Genomic DNA, 27,577 nt, shown 5'->3' on the forward strand with positions numbered 1-27,577 from the left:
ACACCCTCCTCCCCCCACCCTATGCAGATTGTTCTGCTGAAAGTCCCTCTAATAGATTTTTCAACAGCTACTGCTTGGAAGTTCCCCAACCCCGATACTACCTTCTTATAAAATCCAAACAGCTTCATTGGAATATCTGAAAATGGAGAAATTAAGACAGTGGTACATTTATTAACTAAATCCTCATAGAATTTCCCCATGCTGTTTTTTGTTTTTTTAATCACGCCCCTTCTTTGAATTACAGAAAAGAACTTCATAACATATATTTATGTAAAGTGGTTTTAAGAACTCTGAGGTATTGATTGGTCAAGTGTTGATTTATATCTCCAGTAGGATCACTTCCGGGGGTGGTCCGCCCAATCCCGGTTCGGGTTTATAGTGTAACGGATGGTTTCACTTCATCTATGAGAGTGGATGGAGCATTGGGATCCGTGCAAGGACAGTGTGCTTCATTGGCTGGGATTACATGGTCAATTGAAGCTATTGGTGGACAGGGTTACTCATTCCACAAGTTTATGGGGTGTGGTTTATTTTTCTTTTCCTGTTGAAAATGTGTTTTTGTCTGGTTCTGGCAAAGGTGTCTGCCCTGGATTCTGAATTGCTGCCCTAGCAGCATTCCCAGGCCGTGACCCACTCATGTTAATTGCTAAGGAAGAAGAGGACTCCCTCGCCTCCCCCTGAAGGGAGGAGATAGCGCAACCAAAAGGACAAGTGGTCATTGCCTGCCTGGCTGATGTTTACTGCGGACGGACGTGACAGCATCTAAGAATATGTAAAAATGAACTTGGGTGCTTTGATTACATGAAATTTTAAACATTACAGAATTTGCTAAACTGAACGTTTTGTTGAAGAAAAACATTTCTATGAGAAGATTTTCTGACGACGGAAGTTAAAATGAATGAAACAATGTTTTAACATAGGCATATTCTTTCCTATGTAATTTATGGGAAAGGAACGTTTCTACTTGAATCAATGGGCAGTGCATTCCCTGCCTCAGAAGCTTGGGGTGAAGCCAATATTTATGAAAAGTACTTAAAATGAGCAAATATTTCTAACTGGCGCTTCATGTGAATTTTACTTAGTAGAGACAACACCAGTGGTGCATTTCGGATTTGGAGGATGGGATTAAGGAAAATTAGTTATTTTCCTGAATCAGATTTCTTCTCCTTTAGTCAAATAGATATGTGTCACAAATCAAATGTGGTTATTGAATATTAGTTCTTTATATAAAAGTTTTTTAAAAGGCTATCTCGAAGGGGCTGACATTTCTGGGTGTTGGTTGAAGTAAGACCAGTTGGACTTGAGACATTTCACACACCCTCATTGTGTGACCTCATCCTTCCCAGGGCAGCCAAGGCTCCATCCCTTTTCCAGCTTAATTTTTCCACCTCCTCCTCTCCCACCACTACGTGCCACCGGCCATTCCCATCTTTATGCCTTTACTTTCACTCTGCCCCCTGCCTTTCCCTCTTCTGCTCCTGGTAAATTCATCTCAGCCTTCTAGGCCCAGGCACATGTCATAATCACTTCTGAAAATCCCCTCACTATGAAAAATCCATTTCAAATCCATGTCATTTAATTCAAAAGTTACAAGTTCTCCTGTCCTGATTTACTTATTGTAGCTGTTGACTATATTAGAAAAATAACAGCTTTTTGTGGCTCATGACAGAAAGTGCTTTACATGGAATGTATCCAACGAGGAAGAAAGAACCAATATCACCATCTCATGTTACACAAGTGGTAACTGAGGCACAGAGGCGTTTCATAGTGGCAGAGCCAGGGTTGTACTAGGCACCCAGCTCCAGAACCTTGCTCTTGTGCTGTCTGTGAGGGTTTCAGCAGGAGCCATCCCTGCCCCTGGCATATGCAGTGTGGTGCATAGTGGGTGCCAGGAAGTGCGGGGCTTCATTGGAAATGATGGGTTTCCTGAGAGCCTTGCTGGGGAGTCAAGTGTTGGGAACCTGCGTGAGGCTGTAAGGAGGATGCTTCTAACGGCCCTTTCTGCATAGCAGGTTCATGAGGGACCCCTCCCCTAAAACCCATCATTAGTGCAGTTGGCCCCAAATGTACTGAATGGGTGGAATGGGGAGCTGCCATCCTGCCACAGCACAAATGTGACATCCCGTCTTAAAAGAAAGGAAGTTTGCTTTTTATATCTCGTTTTCCTCAAATACAACATTTCCATGTGTCTGCATTGAACCTTTCTACATACTAAGCAGCAAAGGACCCTTTTCTCTCAATCAGAAAAGTTAATGTCCAGGATCTATCACTCAACTTGCAGGACACTGTGCTTCTAAGCGGGGGAGGGGGTCACGATTCACATGTCCATGCACCACCCCAGACATACCAGGCCTACTAAACCAGAATCGAAGGTGCAGAGATGAGGCACGAGGCTTTTCTCTGATATTAAACGCCCCTTGTGAGAGCATCAGTCTAGTACTACCCTGCATCCATTTTCCAAAGTACACTCACTGCCAGTGTTTTGCTCTTACACAACTGAACTAAAAACTGTATTTACATATTTTTAAGAGCATTTTTAACTTAGGCATTGGAAATTAATAGTTTTATATCCCCTTTCTTACCTTGTCTTTGAAAAACCTAGAAGTGTAATCTCATTAGGTCTAGAATCACTGTTAAACTTCAGGTTGATAACAAAACAGCTCTAGTGTCATTTAATTAAAAAGTGACAAGTTCTTTAGTCTTTTGAAAACCTGACATATTTGGGTGACAGTATATGGTGTGTTTTTTGTTTTCGTTTTGCTATTTTTAAATATAGACATGTAAATTCTCTTCTATAATTGCTATATTTCATAATAAGATATTTTTAAATTAATATTATATAAACTGAGGGTCAACTCAGACTCTACACACTGTAAATTGTAGTCTTTTTAGGTATATTTCCCTGCAGCTTAGATTTTGGGGCGGGTGTGTAGGAGAGCGGGGTGAAAGAATTATCCGGTAACATCCTGGTTCCATTTTCTCCTTTATAGGGTAAAGCATCAAGTAGAATACCTGGGTCTGAAAGAAAACATCCGAGTGAGAAGAGCTGGTTATGCTTATCGGCGCATCTTCCAAAAATTCCTACAGAGGTAATGAACTGGTGATTCTGGACGCTTTTGTTTTAAACAGGTTTATTGAGATATAATTCACATCCCATACAATTCACTCATGTAAAGTATACAATTCATTGGCTTTTAATATATTCACAGAGTTGTGCATCCATCACTACAATTAACCCCAGAACTTTTTCAGAACTTCCCTAGTCGTCACTCCCCATGCTCCCCTTCCCCTCTACTCTGGGGAGACACTTCTTTCTGTCTTTATAGATTTGCCTATTCTGGGCATTGCATATAGAGTCATACAATATGTGCTCCTTTGTGTCTGGCTTCTTTCACTTAGCATAATGTTTTCAAGGGTTATCCGTGTTGTATCTGTATCAGCACGTCATTCCTACTCATTGCCCAAAAATGTTCCATTGCACTAATATTCCAATATATGACATTTTACTTGTTCATTCATCAGTTGACAGACATCAGTTGTTTCCCCTTTTTGGCTATTAAAAGTAACAAATAATGCTGCTATCGACATTCACATACATGTTTTTGTGTAGACGTATGTTTTCATTTCTCTTTCATACCTAAAAATGAAATTGTGGAGTCGTACAGTAATTTTGTTTAACCTTTTTGATGAACTTACCGATTGTTTTCCAAAGTAGCTGTACCATTTTACATCCTATCCGCAGTGTTGGAGGGTTCCAATTTGTCTGCATCCTTGCTAGCATTTGTTATTATCTGTCTTTTTGATTCTAGCCATCCTAATGGGTATGAAGTGGCATCTCATTGTGGTTTTGATTTGCGTGTCCCTGATGGGAAATTATGTTGAACATCTTTTCTCAAATGGCTATTGGCCATTTGAGAAATGTCTGTTCAGTTCCTTTGCCCATTTTTAAATTGAACCATTTGTTTTTTTTTATTATTAAGTTGTAACAGAATTCTTTTTATTATCATTTATTTTATTGTAGCATAAATCAGCCCCAACTATTTGGTCTGTTTAGGGTAACACGTAAGTTCAGAAATTCATAATAATTCTGACACGGGAAGGGCTGAGGTTTAACTCGACTATGCAATTAACAGTATGAAGACAATTTCAGGAAAATATTTAACCTACTTAAGAAAAGAAGCTTAAAGTATTTAACCTCAAAATTTTTGTACAGTCCATGTATAAATCTAAACCGATTTTTAGATTTTCATTAAAGTGTATATGGCAGGACCTGTACTTAAACTGTTCTTATTTTGTGATATTTATTTTTGAAAATGATAAAATTTAATGTCCTTAAAATATTACATGGTTCTAACTTCCTCTAATGATTCTAAATTAGTGGAGTTGCACTGTATTTAGAAAGAAGAAGGCCATATTTAGCATTTTAATGAGAAAATAATTGGGTCTTTCTTATATGATACAGGAGCAAGATGTAAGAGTTCTTTTGTTTTTTGTTTTTAATTCAGGTTTTATGTAACAAAGAGATAACAGGCTGAAAAAGAGCCTAGTTTTCTTTGAAATTCAGTACATCTAATGAAGTAATTTTTCCTTTGGGGCTGTTTTTCCTTGTGAGATTGAGATAGCTAAACTACTGGTCATCGATGTGGGTTATCATCTATGGTAGGTCATTGATGTGGAAGGTCAGAAGAAGTTTAACAAAAAGGCAGATCATTCCATACAATAAAGCCTCATTGACTTTGTCCTCTCACATTCAAGATTCCTGATAATTTTGGAAGTGGATTAAACTAGGAATAAATTCACCCTCATGGCTCTCTGAATTAAAGGGGCCACTACACCTATAGTGCAAGCAAAGCTATATGAAAAGAAGTGTGTAGGAAGCTGAGAAAATAAATTTGTAGAGCTCTTGCAGCTCTACATCACTATAGCAGCATCCATTCACTGACTAACTGAGATGATTATGAAAGACTTTGCTCTTTAAACAAATTGGTAACACTAGCTTAGAACAGGGTTTCTCAGCCTCGGCTGTTGATACTTTGGGCTGGATGAGTCTTCGTTGTGGGGCTGTCTTATGCACTGTAGGATGTTTAGCAACCTCTGTGGCTTCTACCCACTAGATGCCAGTAGTCCACCATCCCCCCCACCCACCATGCCCCACTCCCCCACGTTGTGACAACCAGAAGTATATACAATCACCTAACGTCCCCTGGGAGGCAAAGCCAATTGAGAACCATAGCTTATATAATCATTAAAGTTTTTGCAAAGCTGCATTTCTTTGAAAATTCTTTTTTTCATTAAGAGAAAACAATGAAATGCAGAAAACAGCATATGAAAAGTATTTCCTCCGTCTTTCCCTAATTCAGAAAAGTCTGCCCTCAGTAATTCCAAAACATTTCTAATATTATCCTCCTCCAATATTTTTTCTGTACTTAAAAACTCTTGATACTTGAAAATTCTCTCTAATTGGCATTACTATTGAAAATTGATCTAACCTTGATATATATATATTTTTTTTTTTGAGAAACCAATTCTGGAAGACTTCCTTCCTTCCATATTATTTTAAAACAAACAAACCAACAAACCTGATTTCCATAAGCAATGCTGTGAGCTCACAGCACTGGGAAGAGCAAGAAGTCTGTGCTCTTCTGACAGGAATGTCTGAGGTACCCTATGCAGCCACATTGTTTGCAGCAGCTCATTAAATGAGCTGTGAAATTACTTTGTTGGTTATAATATCCAGAGCTCTCAAGTGCCATACTAGTATCATGACTCCATGCACGGCACTTTCTCCTGTGCTTTACACACAGTAAACATTTAGTGAATGTCTGTTATTCCCTTTATGTTGAAGGACATTCACTGAAATGACTTGGATGCCTCCCTTCTTAGCTCTCCTACTGTGGGCTTTTCCTTTCAGAAGAGACAAATAGATAGCCGTGTTTTATAGAAAGCAGGCTCTTTTGAGGTTTTCGTACTTCTTTTGATTTGAGAGTACTGGGAGGGTAATAAAGTTTGGAAGGAAATTTAGTTTTCAATACAATGTATGTTTTCAGTGTATCACTCAAAAATGGCTAGATGGCCACATATATAAATGGGCAGGAAATATTTCTCCCGAGACAACGCAGGTTTCCATAAGGTTTGTGAGTCTGGGATCCTGGTCATACAGAATCTGTCCAGAGTCTGCCATTGGCTGTCTGAACCTGTGATCCCCTGTGAGTAACTGAACCATCTCATAGCTTTACCCTCTCCATGGCTGAGAGAAAAGGATTTGTTTATAAAATTGTTTTCTGGGTATCCATAGAAAGGCTACCAAGTGAGAAACAGAAAGTGATAACCTGAAGGGAAAGGACATATTAATACCCAGCACAACTACCCACATGTGCTGCATCATACACCCCTCCCTGGGAAGGAGCCCACAAATCTAAACAGAGCAGTGGTTCAGACAGTACCTGGAGCTTAGAAAACAGGAAATGGGGGCTTTTTGTGTGTTTATTTCCTTGCTGGAAGATCCTTTATATTTATCAAAACCAACCCTCTTGATTGATAATTGGAGATTAAAAATCAAAAGACGCCTTAATTTCCCCATTGGTGGGCTATGTGCTCTTCAAGTAAACCCTGTACTGCTTTAAGCAATAGAAAGAAGATCCCTTATTCACCGCTTGCCCAATACAACTTTCATGCCTTCAGAAAGTGTCAAAAATCTGTGAGAAATGGCAGCCACTACGAGTCTCAGTTTGGGAAATTATCTCTAAATTCTTAGAAAACACCTTTTGAGCTGGGCAGCATACACTCCTTACTGTGGTTGAGAGAAATAAGCCTAAATGTGAATTCTGAGTCTTAGGGGGAAAAATGTGATAGAAACATAAGAGACTTACAAAATTTATCTTATGGCACCATTTACAGTTCCTCACAAACATGCTTCTCTTAACCTTGACCCAACCCCTTAGAATGTGGGGCTAGAAAAGGGATGCTTATGAGCAGAGCCATTCCATGTCATGGACAAGAGATAAGAAAGAATAGGAAACTCAGGAAAGCATGGAGTATAGAGAGCTTCTTACTGGCTGCTAGGATTTTTCTGTGTCATTGGGGGTCAGAAACATCCTTAACCCTAAGTGGCAGCAGCTAGAGATCACTGGGGTCTGGGCTGCATTTCCTCTGAGGAGGAAACATTGAATTGCTCGTCTGAGAGATAACAAGGCACCTACCCATAAATAAGGACAGGGAAGAGAATGCCAGGCAGAGAGAACAGCTGGTGCAAAGGTCTTGAGATGAAATATTGGTATATCTGTGTCTTAAACTGAAAATACTTGATGACAGAAAGGAATGTAAGCTATTATGCTCACCTCTCCAAAATTATCACAGGCACCAGGTAGGCAGTGCACCAGTGCCTTGTGCAACTTGTTCCCACCCGTATATCCTGGAGAAAAACAAGTGAACTGGCTGTACTTACGTAGTAGAAGAGCATTGTACCAGAATTATAGGCCCTGGTCTCTCCATTGCAAAGAAAAGGAAGTGAGGAAAATGCACCAGGCTTTGTGAAAGCAAAGGGACCACCACAAGTAGTCCATGGTCAGAGGGCCTTGGAAAGGCCAGGCAATCTTTATGTCTTACCCAGACCCAAACTGTTAAAGGCTTTGTCAGGAAAAAGGAGAGGAAGTCTCTGCAAAACAAATTCCTTACTATTAAAAAAGTCAAATGAGAACTATAACGTTATTTTAATAGGGGAGAAAATGTGAATCGCAAAGAGCTACCTGTTTGCAGTTTCACAATACAGACACTTGCGTTTATCATTTTGATTAGGTTAAACCAGGCAAAATTGCATTCTTAGAACTTGTCATCTTGGAGGTCTAGTCTTTCTTTCTCACCCATACTCTGCATGAACTTTTCTCTCTCATCCATTTAGATTGTGGATACATTACTACTCTTTCACCGGGTTCTAAAGGCAGGGCCACTCTTCCTAACAAGGATTCCCTTCTCCCTTGGTTGCTATAAATCAGTCTAATCCTGTAGTAGCTTCTGGAAACAAAGAAAGGACTGGCTTCTCTAGAGGCCTCAGGCCCATTCATTGCCTGTGTTCTAGATATGCCTGCATATAGACCACGCCCTCCAACTTCTCACCTACACTCTCCTCTTGATTTTTACTAACATCCTTCTTCCTTCTACCTCAAGTCTTCGGTACCTTCTGTATTTGGCATACTATAATGTGCTTTTCTCTCCTCTATTATGTCAGCCTCTTATGTATGTCAGCCTAATGTTTCTAACATACACATTTATAGAAGTGTATAACTCTTTCAAAGAAATATTTATGGTAGTTATCAATGGGAAAGGGGAATGGGGGAAAGTAGAAAAGGGCAAAGGGGATCAAATATATGGTGACGGAAGGAGACTTGACTTTGGGTGGTGAACACATGAAGCAATATACAGTTGATGTCTTATGGAATTGTATATTTGAAACCTATATAATTATATTAACCTATGTCTCCCAATAAATTTAATAAAATTAAAAAAGAAAATCCCAGGACCAAAAGAAAAAGAAAAGAAATATTTACATATCAGCCAATTCATGGTTTATATGCAGTACCACGATTAAAGAAACAGATTGGGGTTCAAATCCCAGATCTGACACCTACTAGTTAAGCAAACTTGGGCAAGTTTCTGCCTCTGTTTCCTACTCTGCAAAATGGAATGACCAACCTATTCAGGTTGCTGTAAGAATAAAATGAGGTCATACATTTAAGCACCAAGAGCATCACCCGATGCAGAGAGAGCGCCCTGTAATGTTAACCATTCATGTTAGTTATTATGTCTGTGTGCCAGGCATTATGTAAGGTGCTGGTGTACAGGATGAACCACACAGATATAGCACCCACTCATGGAGCTCTGGTCTTCGCAGAGGAGGCATAAATTAACCAAATAAGCACAAACATGAATATAATTACAAATGATGATACATGCTTTAACGGAAAAATATTATTTTCTATGAGGGAAAATAGCAGGGGGGCGCTTTTTGCTTGGGTAGTCTAAAAAGGGCTCTCTGGAAGTGTCACTGACAGGCAGTCCCCCTGAGGAGAAGCAGCCACGTGAGGAGTTTGGAGAACAGCACACCTGGTAGAGGAAACTGCATGGGCAAAGGCTCTGAGGAAGGAAACAGTTGAGTGTGCGTAAGGAAGTGGCCATCCTCCCAGGAATAGAAAGCCAAAGGGAGAGTAGAGATTGGAGAATAGCCAAGGACCAGATCACCATGCCCTCGTGACAGAATTCCAGAGATGAAAGTTGATACATCATAATGATAACAGCTGCTTATAGGGAACTTCACAAAACTCTTCGCATTAACTATTAAGTGCTCTGAAGAAATCCGGGGACGTCAGTATTGAGAAAAGACCATTTGATTTTGGCTGCAGAGTGTCATTGGTGATCTTCAGCAATGCTATTTTTAGACAGTGGTGGAAAGGAAAAGCAGATTTTCACCAGGCGTTAACATGGAAACGGTCAGATAGGAAGGGAGTAGGAGGCAGCTCCGAAATGGGCATCCCAGACCCGATGCACTTTTGCAGTTGTCGAGATCTATCCCTAAGCTTTTGAACAGAGGTGAATGGATCAGCAGGACCCCAGCAGCACCAGGTGCCTTTGTGGGACAGTCCAGTCGGAGTCTAATCCTTCTCTCCCCAATTATCCTCACAGGTATGCCATTCTGACCAAAGCTACCTGGCCTTCATGGAGAGGAGACGAGAAACAAGGTGTCCTCCACTTGCTGCAGTCTGTCAACATGGACAGCGACCAGTTCCAGCTCGGGAGGAGCAAAGTGTTCATCAAAGCCCCCGAGTCTGTGAGTATGCGGCTGACCTCTCCCCTCGTTCCCACAGTGCCACCCTGTAGCACCTCCACTGGCCCCTCCCACACACAACCTGGCTGGATTCGTTTTCTCATCCTTCAGTTCATGCCTCAAAGAAGGCTTCCGTCTGTTCCCAATCCGAGTGTAGGACATTCCCCACACCCCTGCTCTCTCATAGCCTTCAGAGCACTCAGCACTCTTTTTATAAAGATATCACCTAATAATGGTTTCTTTTCTTACTTACTGTCTCTCTCCCATTCTAGATGGTCATCTCCTTGAGGTCAGGGACTCTTGTCTGTTTTGTATGCCATCGTGTGCTTACAACCTCATAAAGAAAGGGGCTCATGAGAGGTGCCCGATAGTTATGTATAGTGTCCAATAGTGCTTAAGCGAAAAGGGAATTCTTTGTCCCACCAAGGAGGCTTGGGTAAACCTACGTCCCCACCTGGGTGACAGCAAGGAGGCCCAAGCTTCCTCCTTGAAGGCAGAGCAGCGCTTGGGAATGAGAATCCCCAGGACTGTATCTTGAAGACATGAGGGAGCCTTGGAAGGACTTTGAGGAGATGAATAGGTAGGAGGAGAAATCTCTGCGTTTACAGAACATGATTATTTGCGGGTAAGGAATTCAAACAATTTTATAATTCACAAACTTCTTAGACATCCACAGATTAATTTAGAGGAACTTCTTTATCCTTTCTGATGAGTGTGTGGTCGCTGTCAGCCAAATGAGTGTCCCTAGAAGGTTCTCAGTTTGAGCAGAAATCCAACGCAGCACAGTTCTGCCCAATTAGCTCTGGGGCTTTGGAATGAAGACATTACTTTTTAAGTTGGAGATCTGCTAGAACTTACCAGGTTCGACATCATCATTTCTTGAGGTTCTTCTAACAATCGCAAGACTCCATTTCAGGAGCCTATGGTGAACTTGGCAAAATTAGTCATCCGATCCAGGGGAAATAACCTAAGAACTTGCAGTGTTGGTAATAACGGAAACACTTGACTTTAGACAAATCCTGGACTCGCGGTGAGTTTTCTTCTCCTCTAGAATGGGCCTGCCCCATAGGATCAGCCTGAGACCCACAAATGATAATGGCTGTAAGTGAGTGGCTTTATGAACTATAAAGACTATATTAAGTAAATAAATGGCACACATCGATAGAACCCGTTTATGAAAAGTTTGTGGTAGCATTTTCCACTTTGAGTTATTTGTAGCTTCACAGCGATTTCATTTCCAAATATAAAATGAAAATGTTGTGTCATACACCATTAAGCAACCCACAGAACAGTTCCTGTTCTTTCTAAAACGGGATGGAGTGATTTATCAGTACAATGCAGAACTCCTCTGTTGTTTCATACCCGCTTTTACTTTTTTGATTTGCTAAATTTTTGCATGTAGTTAAAGCAGCCTGAATATTTTGCATACTTTTTTTTTCCTGATTCATTTGAGCTTTGGGTTTTTAGTTCCAAAATGAAGATTTATTTTTGGTTTTTCTTTTCCTTATCTTCCTCCCATTGCTTTATTACTGTCACCTGACTCCTCTTCCATCTTTTTACACACACACACCATCACCACTGCTCTCTCCTCTCCCGCATCATTCATCCATTCACATTTAGCCCTGACATGGCAAATACTTTGACAAAAACTGTTTTTTAATAATCCACTTTGCAATTTTTACTTTGACTTTTATAGTAAATGTGCTGAGTATACAAAATAACCCATTTGTTCTAAGAACCCACATTAGACATCAGGCACCAAAGGGTTTGGTTTTGCTTATTTGTTCCATGTGTCCATGATATGGGGTTTTTGTTTTTGTTTTTTTCTCTCTTTCTTCTTTTCTTCAACCTCCCTGATTTCCAAACCACATGGCTTTTGGAAAGAACCTAAAACCCAGCTAATCTTTGAAATAGTCTATAGGAAGTGGAGAATTGGTTGCCTTTTCATCCTTTCTGAGTCACAAGTGTATTTTCAATGGCACTCCCAAAATAGTTCTGGGAAAGAAGAAGAAATCAAGACTTACACGAGAAGCCCAACACAAGATAAGAAGCACCAGCGAATATTCTTACAATAGGCGACCGCAGGGCTCACATCTTAAACATTCTATCCCGTTGTTAACCATTTATTCTGTTTTATTTTTAGAAATATGTTCTGCATGCCTGTTGTATATGGCACTGTAGGCAGCAGAATGAAGTGGCCCCTCGCATGGTATTTTGCTTTTGAGATGTTGTTTTTGCACAGCTGGGGCTGTGGAAAGGGAACTTGAGCGACAGGAAGGGTAGACGTGGCTCCTGAGTATAGACCCAGATAAACAGAGACAACAAATCAAGCCCAGCTGCCTTCAAATCAAATTTGTTTGTTTACTTCTGGAACATTTTTGCAGTGATTGTTCTTCATCTTTCCTTTATGTTTTTATTGGTCTATTTTCTCTCCCTAGACCGTCATGGTAAACCACTTCCTAGGTGAATGAGAAAATTTCCTTCCCACCATTTTGCAAGTTGATCAAAAGCAGATTTACAGAGAAAGACCCATATGTCAAAGTGAAGAAGAGCCTGGCAGCGCCTGAAGGACTATGTTCACTATGTAGCCCCACCCAATCTTCGTTCCAGTTTTCTCATCTGTAAAATGGAGATAATAGAAATATGTATAGCTGTTGAGGGGTCGAATGAAAACAATGCACGTAAAGAGTCTAGAATGATTCCTAACCTGTAGTAGGCCCTGAGTCAGTACCTTACGGATAATTGCTATCATCTTCATTATTCCAGAGCTTCATTGAGTGGGGTGCAACAATCAGTATTAATCGTTAAAATGGCCCGAGTCTCAAGACCTACCTGTGTCTGATATGGGCCGTAAAAAAAAACAGTTTCAGCCCCTCTTGGTGAATTTGGGTCCTAACGAGCACATCTTAGGTCCCACTCCAATCACTCTGGTTATTGTCTTCTGCCCCAGTGACTCCTTGGAGAATTCTGAGGCAGGAAGTCTATACTTTCATGGAACTGAAAATAGGGCAGCCCTCTTTCCACAGCAGCAAAAGCTGGAAAATTCTATTAAGAGACTCTATGCAGCAGTAAACAACAGCCTCTACCAACTCTCTTGATCTAGCCACCTAATACTCTCTCTGGATCAAGGTGGGGAATAAGTGGATAAATGTTGAATCACTCATTTGATTCTCACAGAGATTGTGAGCAAGGCAGGACTCCATTATTAATATCCAACGGAATGCACGCAGATCCAGCTCTTTTCCATTATGTTTTTTGTTAAAAGAAAAAATATGTAGATAAAAAAGTTGTAGTGATCATAAACAACATTCCCTACTAATCATTTTTTCACATTTGTTCGTGAGCCTGAGAAGCTGCTTCCCTTGTACGGCCTTGACTGAAACTGAGTGTCCCTGAAATAACCAAAAATAAAAATGATGCTCAGGTCTTATGAATTGGCTCACATTTGTCTGCTTTACATTCACAGCTATTTCTTCTAGAAGAAATGAGAGAGAGAAAGTATGATGGGTACGCTCGAGTGATACAGAAATCATGGAGGAAATTCGTGGCACGAAAGAAATATGTCCAAATGAGGGAAGAAGGTATTTTAGTCATTTTGTTTCATGCATTTAACAAATCTCAAGAATAATTTTGAGTCGATGAAAGTCACAAGTTGAGTTTACTTTGCATATAACATCGTGTGTTAAAAATCTTGCATTCCTTTAGAGTTTCTCTGTATATTTTCACAGTAAGTATTGTACTCCTTTTTCTGGGGGATTGATCCTTCTCCCTCCTCTGCCTTTGTGGGAATTGCAGCTTCGGACCTCCTGTTGAACAAGAAGGAGAGAAGGAGAAACAGCATTAACAGGAACTTCATTGGGGATTACATAGGGATGGAAGAGCACCCGGAACTCCAGCAGTTTGTGGGCAAGAGGGAGAAGATCGATTTTGCAGACACGGTGATCAAGTACGACAGGAGGTTCAAGGTACATGCTGACTACCCGCCTCTGAGGACACCAACCAGATTCCTTAGCTTTAAATAGAACTCATAAGTTGGCTTTTCTTATTACCAAAACAAAGCATGTTCATTATAGAAAAATTTAGAAAATACAGATAAGCCAAAAGAAAAATAGCCACCTATACCCAGAAACAATCAGTGTTAACATTTTGTGTGTATCTTTTAGAACTTTTTTTATACAGAAATATATATATATATTTCAGGTTTTCAAAAGTCAGATTTATATTACATGCTGGTTTATGTCCTGGGTTTTTTGATTTGTTTTTTTTTCCCCCTTAAAATGTGCCAGAGAGAACTTGCTGTGTTAATAGATGTATCAATATAAATTATTTTGCTTAGCTACATAGTGTTTTATTCAACAGATGCTTCACTATGTTTTTAACGAATTCCTCATTAATCCACTCTTAGTGGGCTTCTTCTTTTTTTTTTTTACTATTATTATGTTTTTACAAAGGATGCAGCGAGCATCCTTTTCACACATATCTTTGTGCATTTGTCTGATTATGCTCTTAGGATAAATTGGTAGGAATGGAATCACTGGGTCAAAAGATTCAGAATATCAGGCACTATTGCAAAGTGTTCTTACTCTTCTCTGAGTGAATGACTAAGCAAAGCTGTCACATGGCCACTGAAAGGACAGCCAATTTTTTTTTTCTTTTCTCTTTGACACTTTCTTTTGCCTGATAAAATCTTGGCCCTAAAAGTGAACTCTAAAGCCACAGTTGCTCGTGGATCCACTAAGAGCTTTTTTTGTTTGTTTTTGGTCAGGCAAAAAGTGAAGTAAAATAACAGTATTAACAAGAAGGATGATGTTGTTTTGCTGAAACCAAATAATTCCTTACAACCTGAATAGGGTGCCAGCTGCCCTGGTGGCAGATTTGAATGCAAACATGAGTACTTAGGACTCTCAGTGGTGTTTGGATCTAAGGTGGCCGGTAACCCACATGTTCCAAAGTATGTTTATATTTGATTTTTAAGGATTATCATTGAAATGAAAATTTGTCAATTTAAAAAAAGTAAACATTTCATGGACTCAAAAGATATATAAATGCAGACATTTGAAGGGATCCCTGTTTGAGGAAATGTTCTGTAACAGATAATTGGTAGGGTCACCATATGTGTTGGTTTGCCCGGTTCTATCCCCTTATGCCTGTTGCCCTGATACCTTAGGTGGATCCATATGAGTTTGCCATTTTTGTCAAAGAGAGTCAAATCTCATCAGTTTCATATCTGTCAGACTAATAATTATTAACAATATCGCCTTTTGCTCTCCAGGGACATGGTTAGATGCTAAATGGAATGGCCATCCGAAGGTAGTGAAAATTTGCTACCCAAGGCAGCTTCCCTTCATCTGTTAACAGATGCCTGTTGTGTGGATTGCTGTTGCTTTGACATGTCTAACCACCTTCGTAAAATACCTCTCCTTCCAGGGTGTGAAGCGAGACTTGCTTCTTACTCCAAAGTGCTTGTACTTGATTGGACGAGAAAAGGTCAAACAGGGCCCCGACAAAGGCCTTGTGAAGGAAGTGCTCAAGCGGAGAATCGAGATGGAGAGGATCTTGTCCGTATCCCTCAGGTGAGTGGCAAGGGGTGGGAGCGGGTGGGAGCGGGGAGCCCCATCTCCCCGCAGCGTCGCCATCTGCTCTCCAAACACAGCCTGGAGAAAGACCCGATCAAGCTCCCCAACTGTCAGTCACGATGAAGAGAACTGAATTTCCTTTTCTTCCCTAAGAAGGCCTGACCTTCATAGGTCTCAGGGATTCTGATATGAGAGGAATGAAATACCAAGAAAAAGTTGACTTCTGGTTAGCTCCTCTAATCAAGAGACACTTGGATCCTTTATTCCCATAAAATGTGAGAAATAAACCTAGTATATGAAACAGAGTATAATTGCTCTTACTGAAGTGGAGCCATGAAGGAGAGACAGGCCCACCTTAGCCATGTGGCGGACCTAACCCATTTCACTAGCAAAGGCCTAAGCAGAGACGGCCATTAGGTCATCAATATTGCTTTTTAGTTCATTGTGACTTCTGATTGTTCTAGAAGGAAAGTTTCTTTGTTCTCCTAAAGGTTTTTTCTGTCTGTTTATACAAGGAGGGAGTACATATTTGTCTCCATAATCTGTAGCCCTGGAGTCATCGCCAAATGCTCCCTTCAACTCCAAGTTCACAGGCAGGGGCCCTGGCTCTTCCTGTCAGCACTCTGGCTTTCTTTTGGCAAAGAGGCTTCTGTGTGTGGGGGAGACTTCCCTAAATCCTCCCATGCTAAAACCTCCCAGACTAAGTTTCCTCTGATGAGAGGAAATCCTCCCAGGAAGGCTAAGAAAAGAGGAAGAGAGGCCTCTTTGAGCCCAGTAGCTTCCTCCTTGAGTCGCATCCCTAGGTCCTTCTGAAGTTACCGCTGCCTCTGCCAAGGCAACCTTCGGGCTGCTGCTGCATTTCAGTGATGTTCTGGTTGTTTGTGAACATGTCTTCCTGGAACTGGGACACCTCTAAACTCTTATTCCACACAGAAAAAAAACCACTGCTCCTAGGAAAACGCAAGGGTTTTGTGTGCTCAGGCGTTTGACCAACCAGACTGGAAATTCTGGCTCCAGTGTGATAATCCAAAGCAGATTTCAATTTATATCCACTTGCCTGTGTCGCTGTGGTTTCTGAATCTGTCTGTTCCCAATTTTCCTGATAAAGGGCCAGGTGGTGCAGCGAGGTTAAGTGTTTAAAACATTTCAACTCAGGATGTGGTAAAACTTCTAAGCAGATGAGTCCCTCAGCAGCCTTTTGGCAGTCCCACCTCAGGTAGGTCTCAGAGCCATGAATTTCAAGGAAAAGCTCCAGACGCCATCTGGTTTTCAGAAGGTCTTCCTGAGCATTTGGCTCCCTGGCTGGGTCACAACTTGAACTGGGCAGCCTGCTGGCCTCACTGTTCCTGGCTAGCTGGACATTGTGACTGCCCTTGGTGTTCTAAGGACCCCAGCTGGAAACTTCTCTTCTTCTGGCATGGAGACCAGCCATACCTGGGCTAAGCTGGGTTAGCTGAAATGTGCTGTGTATGCTTGATAGCAGCTGTGGCTCAAAGCCAGGAACCCCAGCTCTGAAGTCCACGTGCTCATTACTCTTGAGAGTGATTATTATTCTTCCTATTATTGTTGCCCAAGTCTGTCTTTAACCTTCACACCACTCAAGGAGCACTTGATAAATAGTCATATACATAATCGTATCTACATTTGTATCACACACTTTGGCACTTAATATCTTGTTTATCAAGTCCTTGAGGCTTATCAGGTGTGGGATATTCACACTCCAACTTTTTCCTTCTGTTTTTTGGGGTGTGGGCTTGGGTGTCTCACAGCCTCTGAGGATGCAATGTCTCATGATAAAATCACCTTCTTTTTCTGCTTCTGCTTTAGTATTCATAGTCTGGACATTTGCTTCCTCGTGGCCTTTCCTTATTAGAGGATGCAACCAATGAGGTAATGACCCTGAAAGTTGTTCTGGCTCTTTTTTTTTTTTTTTTTCCCCCTGGGGGAAAAAAAAGAGCCTGAGTCATTTTAACTTGTGATCGCTGCATGTTGCAGTTGCTGAGCCTCACTCTTACCAAGATTAGGATTGTTCCCTCATTTTCTTCACCTGTTGGGTTAAGCCAGTAATCTAAGCCAAGTGAGGCGTACAACCAGATGGGTGATGGCGTGTATAGAGTCAAACCCAGAGAAGAGATTGATTGTGGTACCAGATCACCAGAGAGAGAGAGAGAAAGAGAGAGAGAGAGATCTAAATATTTCAACAGTGGTATAGAGAAAGATTTGTACCGTTGACCTGATCTTCAGGGAAAAAGTTGTAACATGTTATGTGTGTATTGAAGACTTTATGAGGCTTGCTTCTTGACTATTGGCTGGAATGACCACCTAATGGCTTCTTCTACTTAAGACTGTCAGTGTCCCACAAGTTTGATCTTTCAGCCCATCTCTTACTCTTATAACTACTGTCAAAGCAAAACGGGCTCACAGCTCCCTGTTGAAACAAACCAACCATACCAAAACAATTATGAGACAATTTGGGAAATGTGAACATGACTAAATACTTGATAGGAAGGGTGTATTGTTCATTACTTTAGGTGTGATGATGGTATTATGGTTACTTTCATCTTTTAGAGATACGCACCGAAATATTTAAGGATAAAATAAAATACTATTTATGCTTTGCTCTAAAATAACCTAGTTTGTGTGTGGAAGTGGGAATGTAGATAAATATGATAGTGATTGATAGTTGTTGAAACCTAATATGTGGATATTCATTCTGCTATCCTATTTTTTTATATATTTGAAATTTTCCATAATTAATCGTTTTTTCTAATCTTCCAGTAGACATCATAGTTTTAGAAGTCTTTACCTTTATAAACATACTGAAATTTATCTAATTGAATTATAATTGAAATTAAAAGAAATTTAACTTAGAGAAGATAAAAAATAGAATAGGCCCAATAGCTAAGAGAGAGAGATGAAGACTACAGTTGTTGAAAGGGACTCCAGGATGATTTGAACAGGAAAATTCCTTATCTAAACAAAAGTTAGACAGAAATACTGAGGCCTGCATTTCTGCCTTCTTTGGAGACTCCGTGAGATTATCAGGAGATGACGCATCGATATATAGTTGAGACATCGTATTTCCGAGGCTTGGGATATCTGCTGACAGAAGATCAAGCATCAGTTTTTGAAGGACCCTTCCAAAGCTGCTTCTTGTCCAAGTACTGACCTGGCCTCGCTCTTATTTGAAAATCTCAATTTGCTGGGAGGGTGGCCACAAGGTGTAATAGCCTATGTTCTTTGCTTTTCCAGTTGTTAGGCGATGAGATTGGTACCATAAAAATCTCCTATTTGGGGTTTTCTCCAATGAAGCTTCTAATAGTCCTTCTCATTCCAATAGCTGACCACCAGAGGCATCAGACCAAAAGCTACATGGCTGCCTGTCTGGGTCAGTATATTCTTCTAATCCTTGTATGTAATGGGTAAAGCAACCTGTAAGAGGCAGCTTTAGACAGAGGCTCCAGCTCCCCTGGTCACGACGTTCTCGCCTAGAATATTTCATTGCCTAATTGCCTAAGCCTCTGGCGGTAAGAACAGCCTGCCTCACACCTACTTAGCTGACCTGAAGCGTTGCTGAAATCTCGGCTTGCTGTGGCCTTAGAGCTTTGGGAACCTGGAAACTGTCACCATTTTTGAACTGACCACCTATCTTATGTTCAGCCTTGGGATTCAAAGGTGAATGAGACATAGTCACTGACTCCAGGATCTTCTTCCCATTCTGGAATGGGGAGTAGACACCCGAGTAAATATGTACCACACAGGTTACCCAGGGTACTCCTGGGATACCAAAGATTAAGTGAGCCTTTGCACCTGGGGGTCAGGTGATGTCTCTCCTGGGAGGTCTGATACAACCTGTGTCTGTACTTAAGAGAAATTAAGTATGAGCCCAAACTCGTGCCACTGGTTTCTCTGAGAGGTGGAATTCAAAATAAGGTTTATTTTCTACTTTATTTACTTCTATAGTTTCCAGTCCACTAAAAGGAGCATGTATTTCATAATCAGGAAAACTTTTTATAAAGGCTTACATAAAGGCAGGGCTGTCCTAGGAAATTGCCCTCTCAGCTTTAAAAATAAACAACAACTCTTTTAAGACTTCACTCACTATTTTGTAACTAACATTTTTGTGAAGAAGATACTGGTTAAGTGAGTAAAACAAGATTTTCTGGTGATGTCAGCAATACCACAATAAACCACAAAGATGAGGGGATAAAAAACAAGTAGAAAGCCAAAGCAGGGACTAGACTAATAAGGGATCTTTCAACACACAGTGTTAACATCTGTAAGGAATTGCAGCTTTTGCATATGAATAAGATGGGGGCGAGGTCCAACGTAAGTCTGATTTCTTAGAATAAATAAATGTAAAAGCTTTGTTTCCAGATCTAGGAGCATGGGCTGAGAGGGGAGTGAGCTGAAACTCTGGCCTGGATGAAGATGCTTTCACTGACTCTCATGCCTGGGTCATGGAAGGGAGGGGCTTTTGAATTTGATGGTTGAAGTCAAAGTGTCCGAATAACCTCTCCTCATTTGCAGACTCATGCTGATAATTGACCTTGAAGTTCTGGCCTGCTTGCTTTTTTTCTTTATGGTAATGAAACTTGTAATAAATCTAAGCACATTATACTTCTCAAGGTTACTTGTGTTGGGCTCATTTAGCCCTGCTGAATAATCACTGTTCCACCCAAAGTACAGCCAGGCAAACAGACACGTTCAGATATGTCAAAGAGTGCTTTATGTCAAGCCATCCATATAAGAATGTCATTCCTCATCCCACACACCAGAAAATGGTGCTTCCTGTTTTACTCTTTCCCCATTGCATTCATTCCCTTTCTAACGCAGCAGTCTTCTTATTCCTGGGCTAGGATGCTTGGACTTAATTTTATTAATTCCAAGTGACTTGGGCGAGCTGTTGTGAGCAGCTTTTATGTAAGTGCCGTTGGAGTTTTGAATTGTTGTAACTGACATGATTAAAACAATTCCAGAATTTTCCTAGAAATTAGAAAATGCTAATAGTTTTGTGGTCTCAACCCTCTGAAGTAGATTACTCTCAAACTTTAAGAACAGATTCCAATTCCTAGTTTGGAAAGGTTGGTGAACAAGGAGGTATAGTGGAGATTGTGAGCTGTCCTGCAATACCCATTCTCCTTCACATATTAATGAGTGGCAGCCTGCCCAAAGACTACATTTCCCAGGCTTCCTTGCAGCTAGGTGTCTCTGTGTGACATAGTGCTGACCAGGGAGGTATGAGTGGAAGTGACTTGCACAGCTTCTTGGTCATATCTATAAAGGGAAGGAGTAGGAGTGGATGCCTGGCTGCTGGGCACTGTAAAACTATCATGGTGGCCCTTAATACTGCTTTTGCACATGCTGTTGAGTGACAGATAAAAACATTATGTTGTTTAAACCACCGATTGTCAGGGTCTTCATCACAACAGAAAAACCTATATCCCCACTATCACACAAGAGTGTGTAGGAAGCCTGGTTGTGACGTAGGGATGTTTGAAAAGAAACTCTTGAGATAATAATAATAACCATGTGCTCCATCCAACTGGCCATTATGTGTCCAAAAATGACTGTAAAGTATTCTGACATCACATCCAAGCACTCTTGAGCATACTCATCTTCAACAAACATGCTGGGAGGGGCCAGTTCTTTTTCCCTGGTGATGGTGTTTGGCTGCTAGTTTATTTCATTCCTCCCCTGTGATTTGTTTATGTTGCTATTCTGTGCCTTTAAATTCCAGCTGTGTTGTGGTCTTAACTTAGGCCTTTTTTCTCTTGTGGATTACCAAGCTCCTTTCCTATAGGAAGACTGAGGGGCTGAGGTTTCAGGGAGAGAGGCTGTGGCTACAGCTGCTGGCCCAGTCAGGTTCAGGTCCTTAGCTCCCTGACTTAGCCCAGAGACAGAAAGTTCCTGACATGCCTGGGAGTGTCCACCAAGGCTCTCTCTGCCCAGGGAAAACCTCTGGCCCCACACACGGACTGCCCATCCCAACCTTGTCATATTCATGGGACTGAACGGAGAGACCTCAGGAGATGCAGTTTAGATGGATCAAAGTCTACAGGAAGAAGAATGCCCACCTCAGAGACTATCTGCACCCCACTATCTGGCCTCACTACCTGGCTTTGTCAGATCACAGTAATTCTACTGGTGCAGCAGTACCAGGGGTCCCGAGAGCAGGGCACAGCTCCTGCGTGACACAGTTCAGCTCTGGTTACTAAAAGAACCATGTCGTTGGTATTTCCTGTACTTGGTGGGATTACAATCTAACTGTGGTCAAGTCAACAAAGCAGGATTCACTTACTTCGGTTTTAATACTGGGAAAATACTTATCATCTTTTAGGAAATGTCATTCTTTAGAGGGTTGTCTTATATATTTGACAGTGGTGCTTGGAGGTAATTGTAAACTTGTATATTGTGAAGCCTTTGGGGTGACAGCGTCCTTCAACTGAGCTCTACACCTAACAGCTGGGGAATAAAGATTCTCAATTATATGTGGGTTATAGTTTCCACAAAGTCTAGCTGGGCCTGGAGATAGAAGTGTGTCTAATCACCACCACCTCCCACCCCAACCGCTCCTAAGCATTTTCCCCAGGACTGGATTTGCCTCAGCCTCTTCCTTCCATTCACCCCTCCAGACATGAGTTTCTCCACAGCCCTACCCCTGACCAAACATGCAGTTCTCGCAAAGGTGTGTTCTTTCCCTGCCCCAAGAAATTCGTTAGCTGGGATGTGATTAATGTGCTTGTTTGCTGTTTGTACACTAAGCGAGTTTGGTCTGGTGTATCTCTGCACTGTGGGGTATGTGTACATTCAGCAGCACTGGGCATGCGTTATAAAGAAGAGCCCCAAATACCCCAGAGCTCCTAATAATGACTGCATATGAAGCCCAAGACGTCGGCTTCCCTTTTGATCACTGAGCTTAAAATTCTTCAAGTTAGGATTTATTATGACTGCTACAACCATCTCATCAATTCTACTAACGTGCAACTTAATATGGAATCGTTCATTTTTAGCCACCTTCTAGAAAGACTGTAGAAGCCTCGTACTGACTTACAGGATTAAAAGAAAAATAAGTGGAAAAAAACGGAATAAGCAAAAGTGCAACTTTTATTGTCTTTCTAATCTCTTTGCAGTACTATGCAAGATGACATTTTTATTCTTCATGAGCAAGAGTATGACAGTTTGCTTGAATCCGTCTTCAAAACTGAATTCTTGAGCCTCTTAGCAAAGCGTTATGAGGAAAAAACCCAGAAGCAACTACCTCTGAAATTTAGCAATACGTAAGTTGGGATTAGGGCCCAAACTTCTGAGTAGAACCAGAGGGCGGGTCTTGATCTCATCGCTGGGCTCCAGGCTGAGAGGAGGAGAGGCCGGCAGGGAGGGGTGTGGGGTCTGACCGGCTCCCTTGACTTCAGCAAAGCCCAGCCTTGGGTGACTCAGCTTCTTCCATGGCATCTCAGGGCTGCAGAAAACAACCTGGATGGTTGTCAGAGGCTTTGAAAAGGTCACTTTTGCATTTCTTTGAAGTAATGACTTCAAATTGTATATTTTGTCATTTGGACAAAGGTCACCAAAGTGAGGCCGGGAAAGGCAGATTTTTGTGTATCAGCAATAAAAGAGTATTTAATTTAGCAGACCGAAGTAGAAGTAAGGCTAGAAGCTGAAGAAAGTGATTAGAGTGGGAGCTTAAGTTCCCCAAATCAATGCATAATCAAACCTATCGGTGGGGCATTCGAGGACTTGGTGGCTGCAGATGGCCAATGTCTCCTGTCTCCACTCACCTTCCTTTACTTCGCCAACATGGTCTCCTGGACTGCCTACTCATATACTGTTGAGCTTCTAATTTCATATTTGTCGAGTGAGAGTTCCTTTTTTTCTGCTTAAATCTCTATCACATGGAGATATCCTCCATCTCTTCTTCCTCACAAGAATGAGACCAAAGGAAAGCCTTAATTCCATGATGAGGGAAACTTTCCATGGTTAATGCTGCTGTGGTTGCAGTGAAATAGATACTGGTAGCTCTATGCATTCATTCCAGTTTTTCAAAGAACAGTTTGGCCATCAGTACTGGGGCAATTATTTTTGTCTGGGAATTTATGATAAAGGAATAACTCAAAAAAAAAAAAAAAGGAAAAATACGAAGAGCCAAGCCACTCGATAGAATAGGCAGCTACTTAAAATTATGATTTTTCTGATAACATGAGAAAGTATGTTAAAACAGCAGCATATGGAGCTGCATTAAGTAGGCATATAGGCAATGTGAAAAAATAAAAACTGGCCTTGGAGTTGTGAGTAAACCTCCCTTCTATTTAGATTTCGGTTGCTAAGTGTTGTCTCTTCTCTACCTGGGAAAGGGTGACGTTGGAGGAATAGAATTTAGTTAAGGAGGCATAGGCTAATGTGTCTGGCATCTCTCAGTCTTCCACAAATACTGACCCAGGGGATTCTGAGAGAGACAACAGGACACACGACAGCAGATGTGGCCTGGAAATTGTCCCCTTCCTTCTGTCCCCCAGGCAGTCCCACCTGACTGCACTTGCAGAGTGACATGGGCACCTGTAATGGGGTACCTCCCTCATCAACTGGTTTCTCAGGGTGTTGAGCCCCAGCCTGCCACCTTGCCAAACCCATGCTGTCAGCCCCATCCTCACGGCCCTGTGCGGGTTTCGTTTATCTGGTCTTGCCATGTTTTTATAGCACATCTGCCCAGCAGCAGCACTCCATGCTGGATTCTGTGGGCCCCTCTTCTCACAGCTTCATTCCGACTTGTTAATTCTAACAAATATGCTTGTCGCAGGCTTGAACTCAAGTTGAAAAAGGAGAACTGGGGTCCCTGGAGTGCAGGGGGCTCTCGGCAGGTGCAGTTCCACCAAGGCTTCGGGGACCTGGCCATCCTCAAGCCCAGTAACAAAGTGCTGCAGGTCAGCATCGGACCCGGGCTGCCTAAGAACTCCCGTAAGTGTTCTGTGGGCCCCACGGGCAGAACCACGCTGGGCTTCCGGGCCAGCCCTGCCTAGCTCTCCCTCACCCTGCTCTATTCCAGACTCACTTCTCACGAAATGCTCATAATATGTGCACAGATCTGCGGGACAAAGAACCAGTACCTCTGCTGTTTCCTGTGGCTGGGGCTTTCTTCAGATTCAAACATTTTAGACGAATCCAACATCAAGGCAAATGGGCAGGTTAAACCTTTCTGAATAGTTCAGTAATGTCTGGTGATCCTGGCATGACAGTATTAATTGTGTTTAAAACAAATCAGTTGGTTGGCTTCAAGTTTTCCAGCCCTTTCCAGTCAGATGTTGTCAACCAAAACGTATTCTTTCTGTCAATTTTAAAGAAATTGGCTGCATCTACCTGCTCCCTACAAGGTTTCTCTATGTTACTGGGCATCAGATTGAGTATCTCCCACCTTCACTGGAGAACGCGTCCTTAGACCACACACGTGCCCTAACTCATACCCCACTCTAACGCCTTCACTGGCCTTTGATTCCTTTCCTATTTGTAAGTGGCAATTGTAATTTATGTGTATCATGCACAGTATAGAGTAATCATATATGCTACATATTTATATAAAATAGACGTCTTCATAAAATACAGTCCATATGTATGGTCGATGAAGAGTATGGCAGATATAAAATACGGCTTTATGTCTACAAAGGTAGTCGTTGGTATGCACTGTAAACCACTAATACAGTACAGAGAAATACAAGGAAACAACCACTCAGAAAATGTTGGTGTATGTCTGTGTATCACTTGGTACTTGCAGAAAGCAGACAGTACATTTAGGTGGGATTTTTGAAACGACTTTTAAATAAAAGGATTCCTTCCAGAGATGTGGGCAGGGATGAGGGAACAAAGTGGGGACCAGGGACAAAAAAGAGGACACTGTCATTGCCCCTGAGCCTGAAGGGGCAGAACGAGGACAGAGTTGAGCTGAAGGATGCAGGCAGGAAGCAGCAGAATAAATACCCCAAATTCTCTCCTGGCATTCCAGCCTGCCAGTGCCTGCCACTGGCCAGACCCAGCTGGGGTGCAGAGGCCTTGCAGCCCAAGTGAAGAGGTTTACACTCCAAGGCATGGAGCATGGCAAAGGAAGGCTGCTGGTAACGAGCAGGACGTGTGTACGCAATGCTCAGTAGGCCCCAAAGTGGGACATTGTCTCATTGTCTAATACAGCGATGTTGGTCCAGGACACCGAGACCCAGCTCCTTTGCTTTGTGCTGTTCGTGCCTTGTCACTTCCTGCTCTTCTCCATTCTTCAGCTCTTCTCTTTATAAGGAATTCCCTCTGGACCCCTCTTGCAGCTGGTTTAATCCTACCCTCCTTCGTGTCCCATTTGAGAACTTGTTTACTGGTTTCTTTTCCAATATATACGTCTCGGCCCTCACCAGTGGCTGTGCCATTTATTTAGCCCAGCTTGTTTTCTAATCCGTCATGTCTGTGAAGGTACAAGGCTGCTTCTACCCTTTGTGGTCTCTGCATTTAATTGGAAGGCTGGAACACAAATACTGTGTGAAAGGCTTTTGACCGAAACAGAGGTCCACATAGTGCTGACATGTACTTCCTGCGAGTGGCTGTAATATGCAGCCACCGGCATGTTAGCTTCTATGCTGCGTTCAAAACATGACTATTAAAGTGTCACACCTGTCTCTTGTGAAAGTCTACAAAAATAGAAACACCTTTCTAAGATTCTTAATGCCTCTTTTTAAAGCCATTGTCTCTAACCTTTCAAAGTCATACCTTCAACACATCCTCCAGCCCCTCCCATCCAATAGTTACCGCAAATATTTCCCTCAAATATCCCTTCTCCACTGCAACTAGTCTCCTGCAGATCTGACTGACACCTGTATTCCAGCATCTCACAAGTTTTACATAAGCAAAAAAACCATCAGGAGCCATAAAAACCAACCAGTAGTACTGATTATAACTTTGTCATGCTGCTTGTTTATTTCAGGTCCTACCAGAAGGAACACCACTCAAAACAGAGGTTATTCCAGTGGGACTCACAATGCCAACTACCCAATGAGAGCTGCCCCTCCCCCACCAGGTAAGCCAAGCTCGTGCTATAGACGGGAACCACTATCCTGGACTCATAACTTATAAAATATATTTGGGAAGAAACCCATTAACAAATAAGTGCACACCTATTTGCCAACCAGGAGCCATTTCAGCGCCAGATGTACTCCCACCAACACAATGGCACTACTTGTGACCCTGAAATTCAGGGAAAGTATAAGCTAGTAAGACTGAACTGTGGCTGGATTTCATTACCTAGCAATATTTCTCCCTTAAGAAAGGCTTCCTCCATCGGTAAGAGAAAAAGGGGTTCTTTGCCCTTAAAAACCTAAATGTTGTCAGCTTTTAAGTTATAGGATGATGTCTTTATAGAAATAGGAGTTTTCCAGGTATAATCCCACCACCATTAGCCAGCTCGAGCCAAATACCATGACGATGTTGTGCAGCTAGTTTACAGCTTAATGAATAAGCAGACATTTTTTATTCTTCATCAGATAGGCTTTAGGAGAACTGCTCCAAAAAATAAAGTAATAGCTGAAAGGATTACAAAATTGATACAAAAAATGTTTAGCTCTTATGTTTCATATTTCTTTTTATGATAAAACTATAACATTTGGTCAATAAAATCCAAATCCAAATAAATGTAAGACTTTGCCCTTAAAAATCTGTTTAGTGTTTGAAGAGCTCTCTCAACATTTACGAAATAGTTTTCCATCACTCACAAAATTCAGTTAATAAAAACCTGCCCCCAGAAGGTTTGATGTTAATAAGATTAGGATTCTAAGCCTAAGAGGATCGTCTTCGGACCACACTTGACTCAGATCATCCCAAGCAAGATGTAGCAGCATCTGAGATAAGCAGTAAAAAGCATTTCTTTTGTCTTCTGTGCTGGAACCTGATAGTTGTATGCTAAGGTATGGACACCCGTGCCAATTCTCATCTCTTTTGGCATCCCCATCCTTCCCGGCCCAGCTGCCTTTATCCTTGAAGAAAATCCAAGCACAAAGTAACCTAAGAGCACCAGGATAATATCATGTTACTGTTATGTGCCAGCCCCCATGCAAACTCCTGGCCAGACCACCTGGATAAGCTCCTTTGCCTCAGTTAGGTTGGCCAAAGTCACCCCACACCAAATACCTGACCTTCATCATGGCTCCCAACCTCCCTA

At 41.7% G+C, this 27,577-nt stretch overlaps 1 protein-coding gene across 1 annotated transcript in view; it reads left to right on the forward strand.

Annotated features, from left to right (window-relative positions):
• MYO1E (myosin IE) overlaps positions 1-27,577 on the forward strand; it is a 185,830-nt gene that overhangs the window by 139,810 nt on the left and 18,443 nt on the right. Inside the window, exons 18-25 of the mRNA XM_033108656.1 lie at positions 2,991-3,089; positions 9,676-9,820; positions 13,284-13,398; positions 13,613-13,782; positions 15,245-15,390; positions 22,527-22,673; positions 24,191-24,348; positions 26,348-26,440. Of these exons, the coding sequence (XP_032964547.1) occupies positions 2,991-3,089; positions 9,676-9,820; positions 13,284-13,398; positions 13,613-13,782; positions 15,245-15,390; positions 22,527-22,673; positions 24,191-24,348; positions 26,348-26,440 (1,073 nt within the window). The remainder of the gene's footprint in view (positions 1-2,990; positions 3,090-9,675; positions 9,821-13,283; positions 13,399-13,612; positions 13,783-15,244; positions 15,391-22,526; positions 22,674-24,190; positions 24,349-26,347; positions 26,441-27,577) is intronic.

The sequence above is a fragment of the Rhinolophus ferrumequinum genome, chromosome 6, assembly GCF_004115265.2.
Source record: "Rhinolophus ferrumequinum isolate MPI-CBG mRhiFer1 chromosome 6, mRhiFer1_v1.p, whole genome shotgun sequence".
NCBI classification, from domain to species: Eukaryota; Metazoa; Chordata; class Mammalia; order Chiroptera; family Rhinolophidae; genus Rhinolophus; species Rhinolophus ferrumequinum.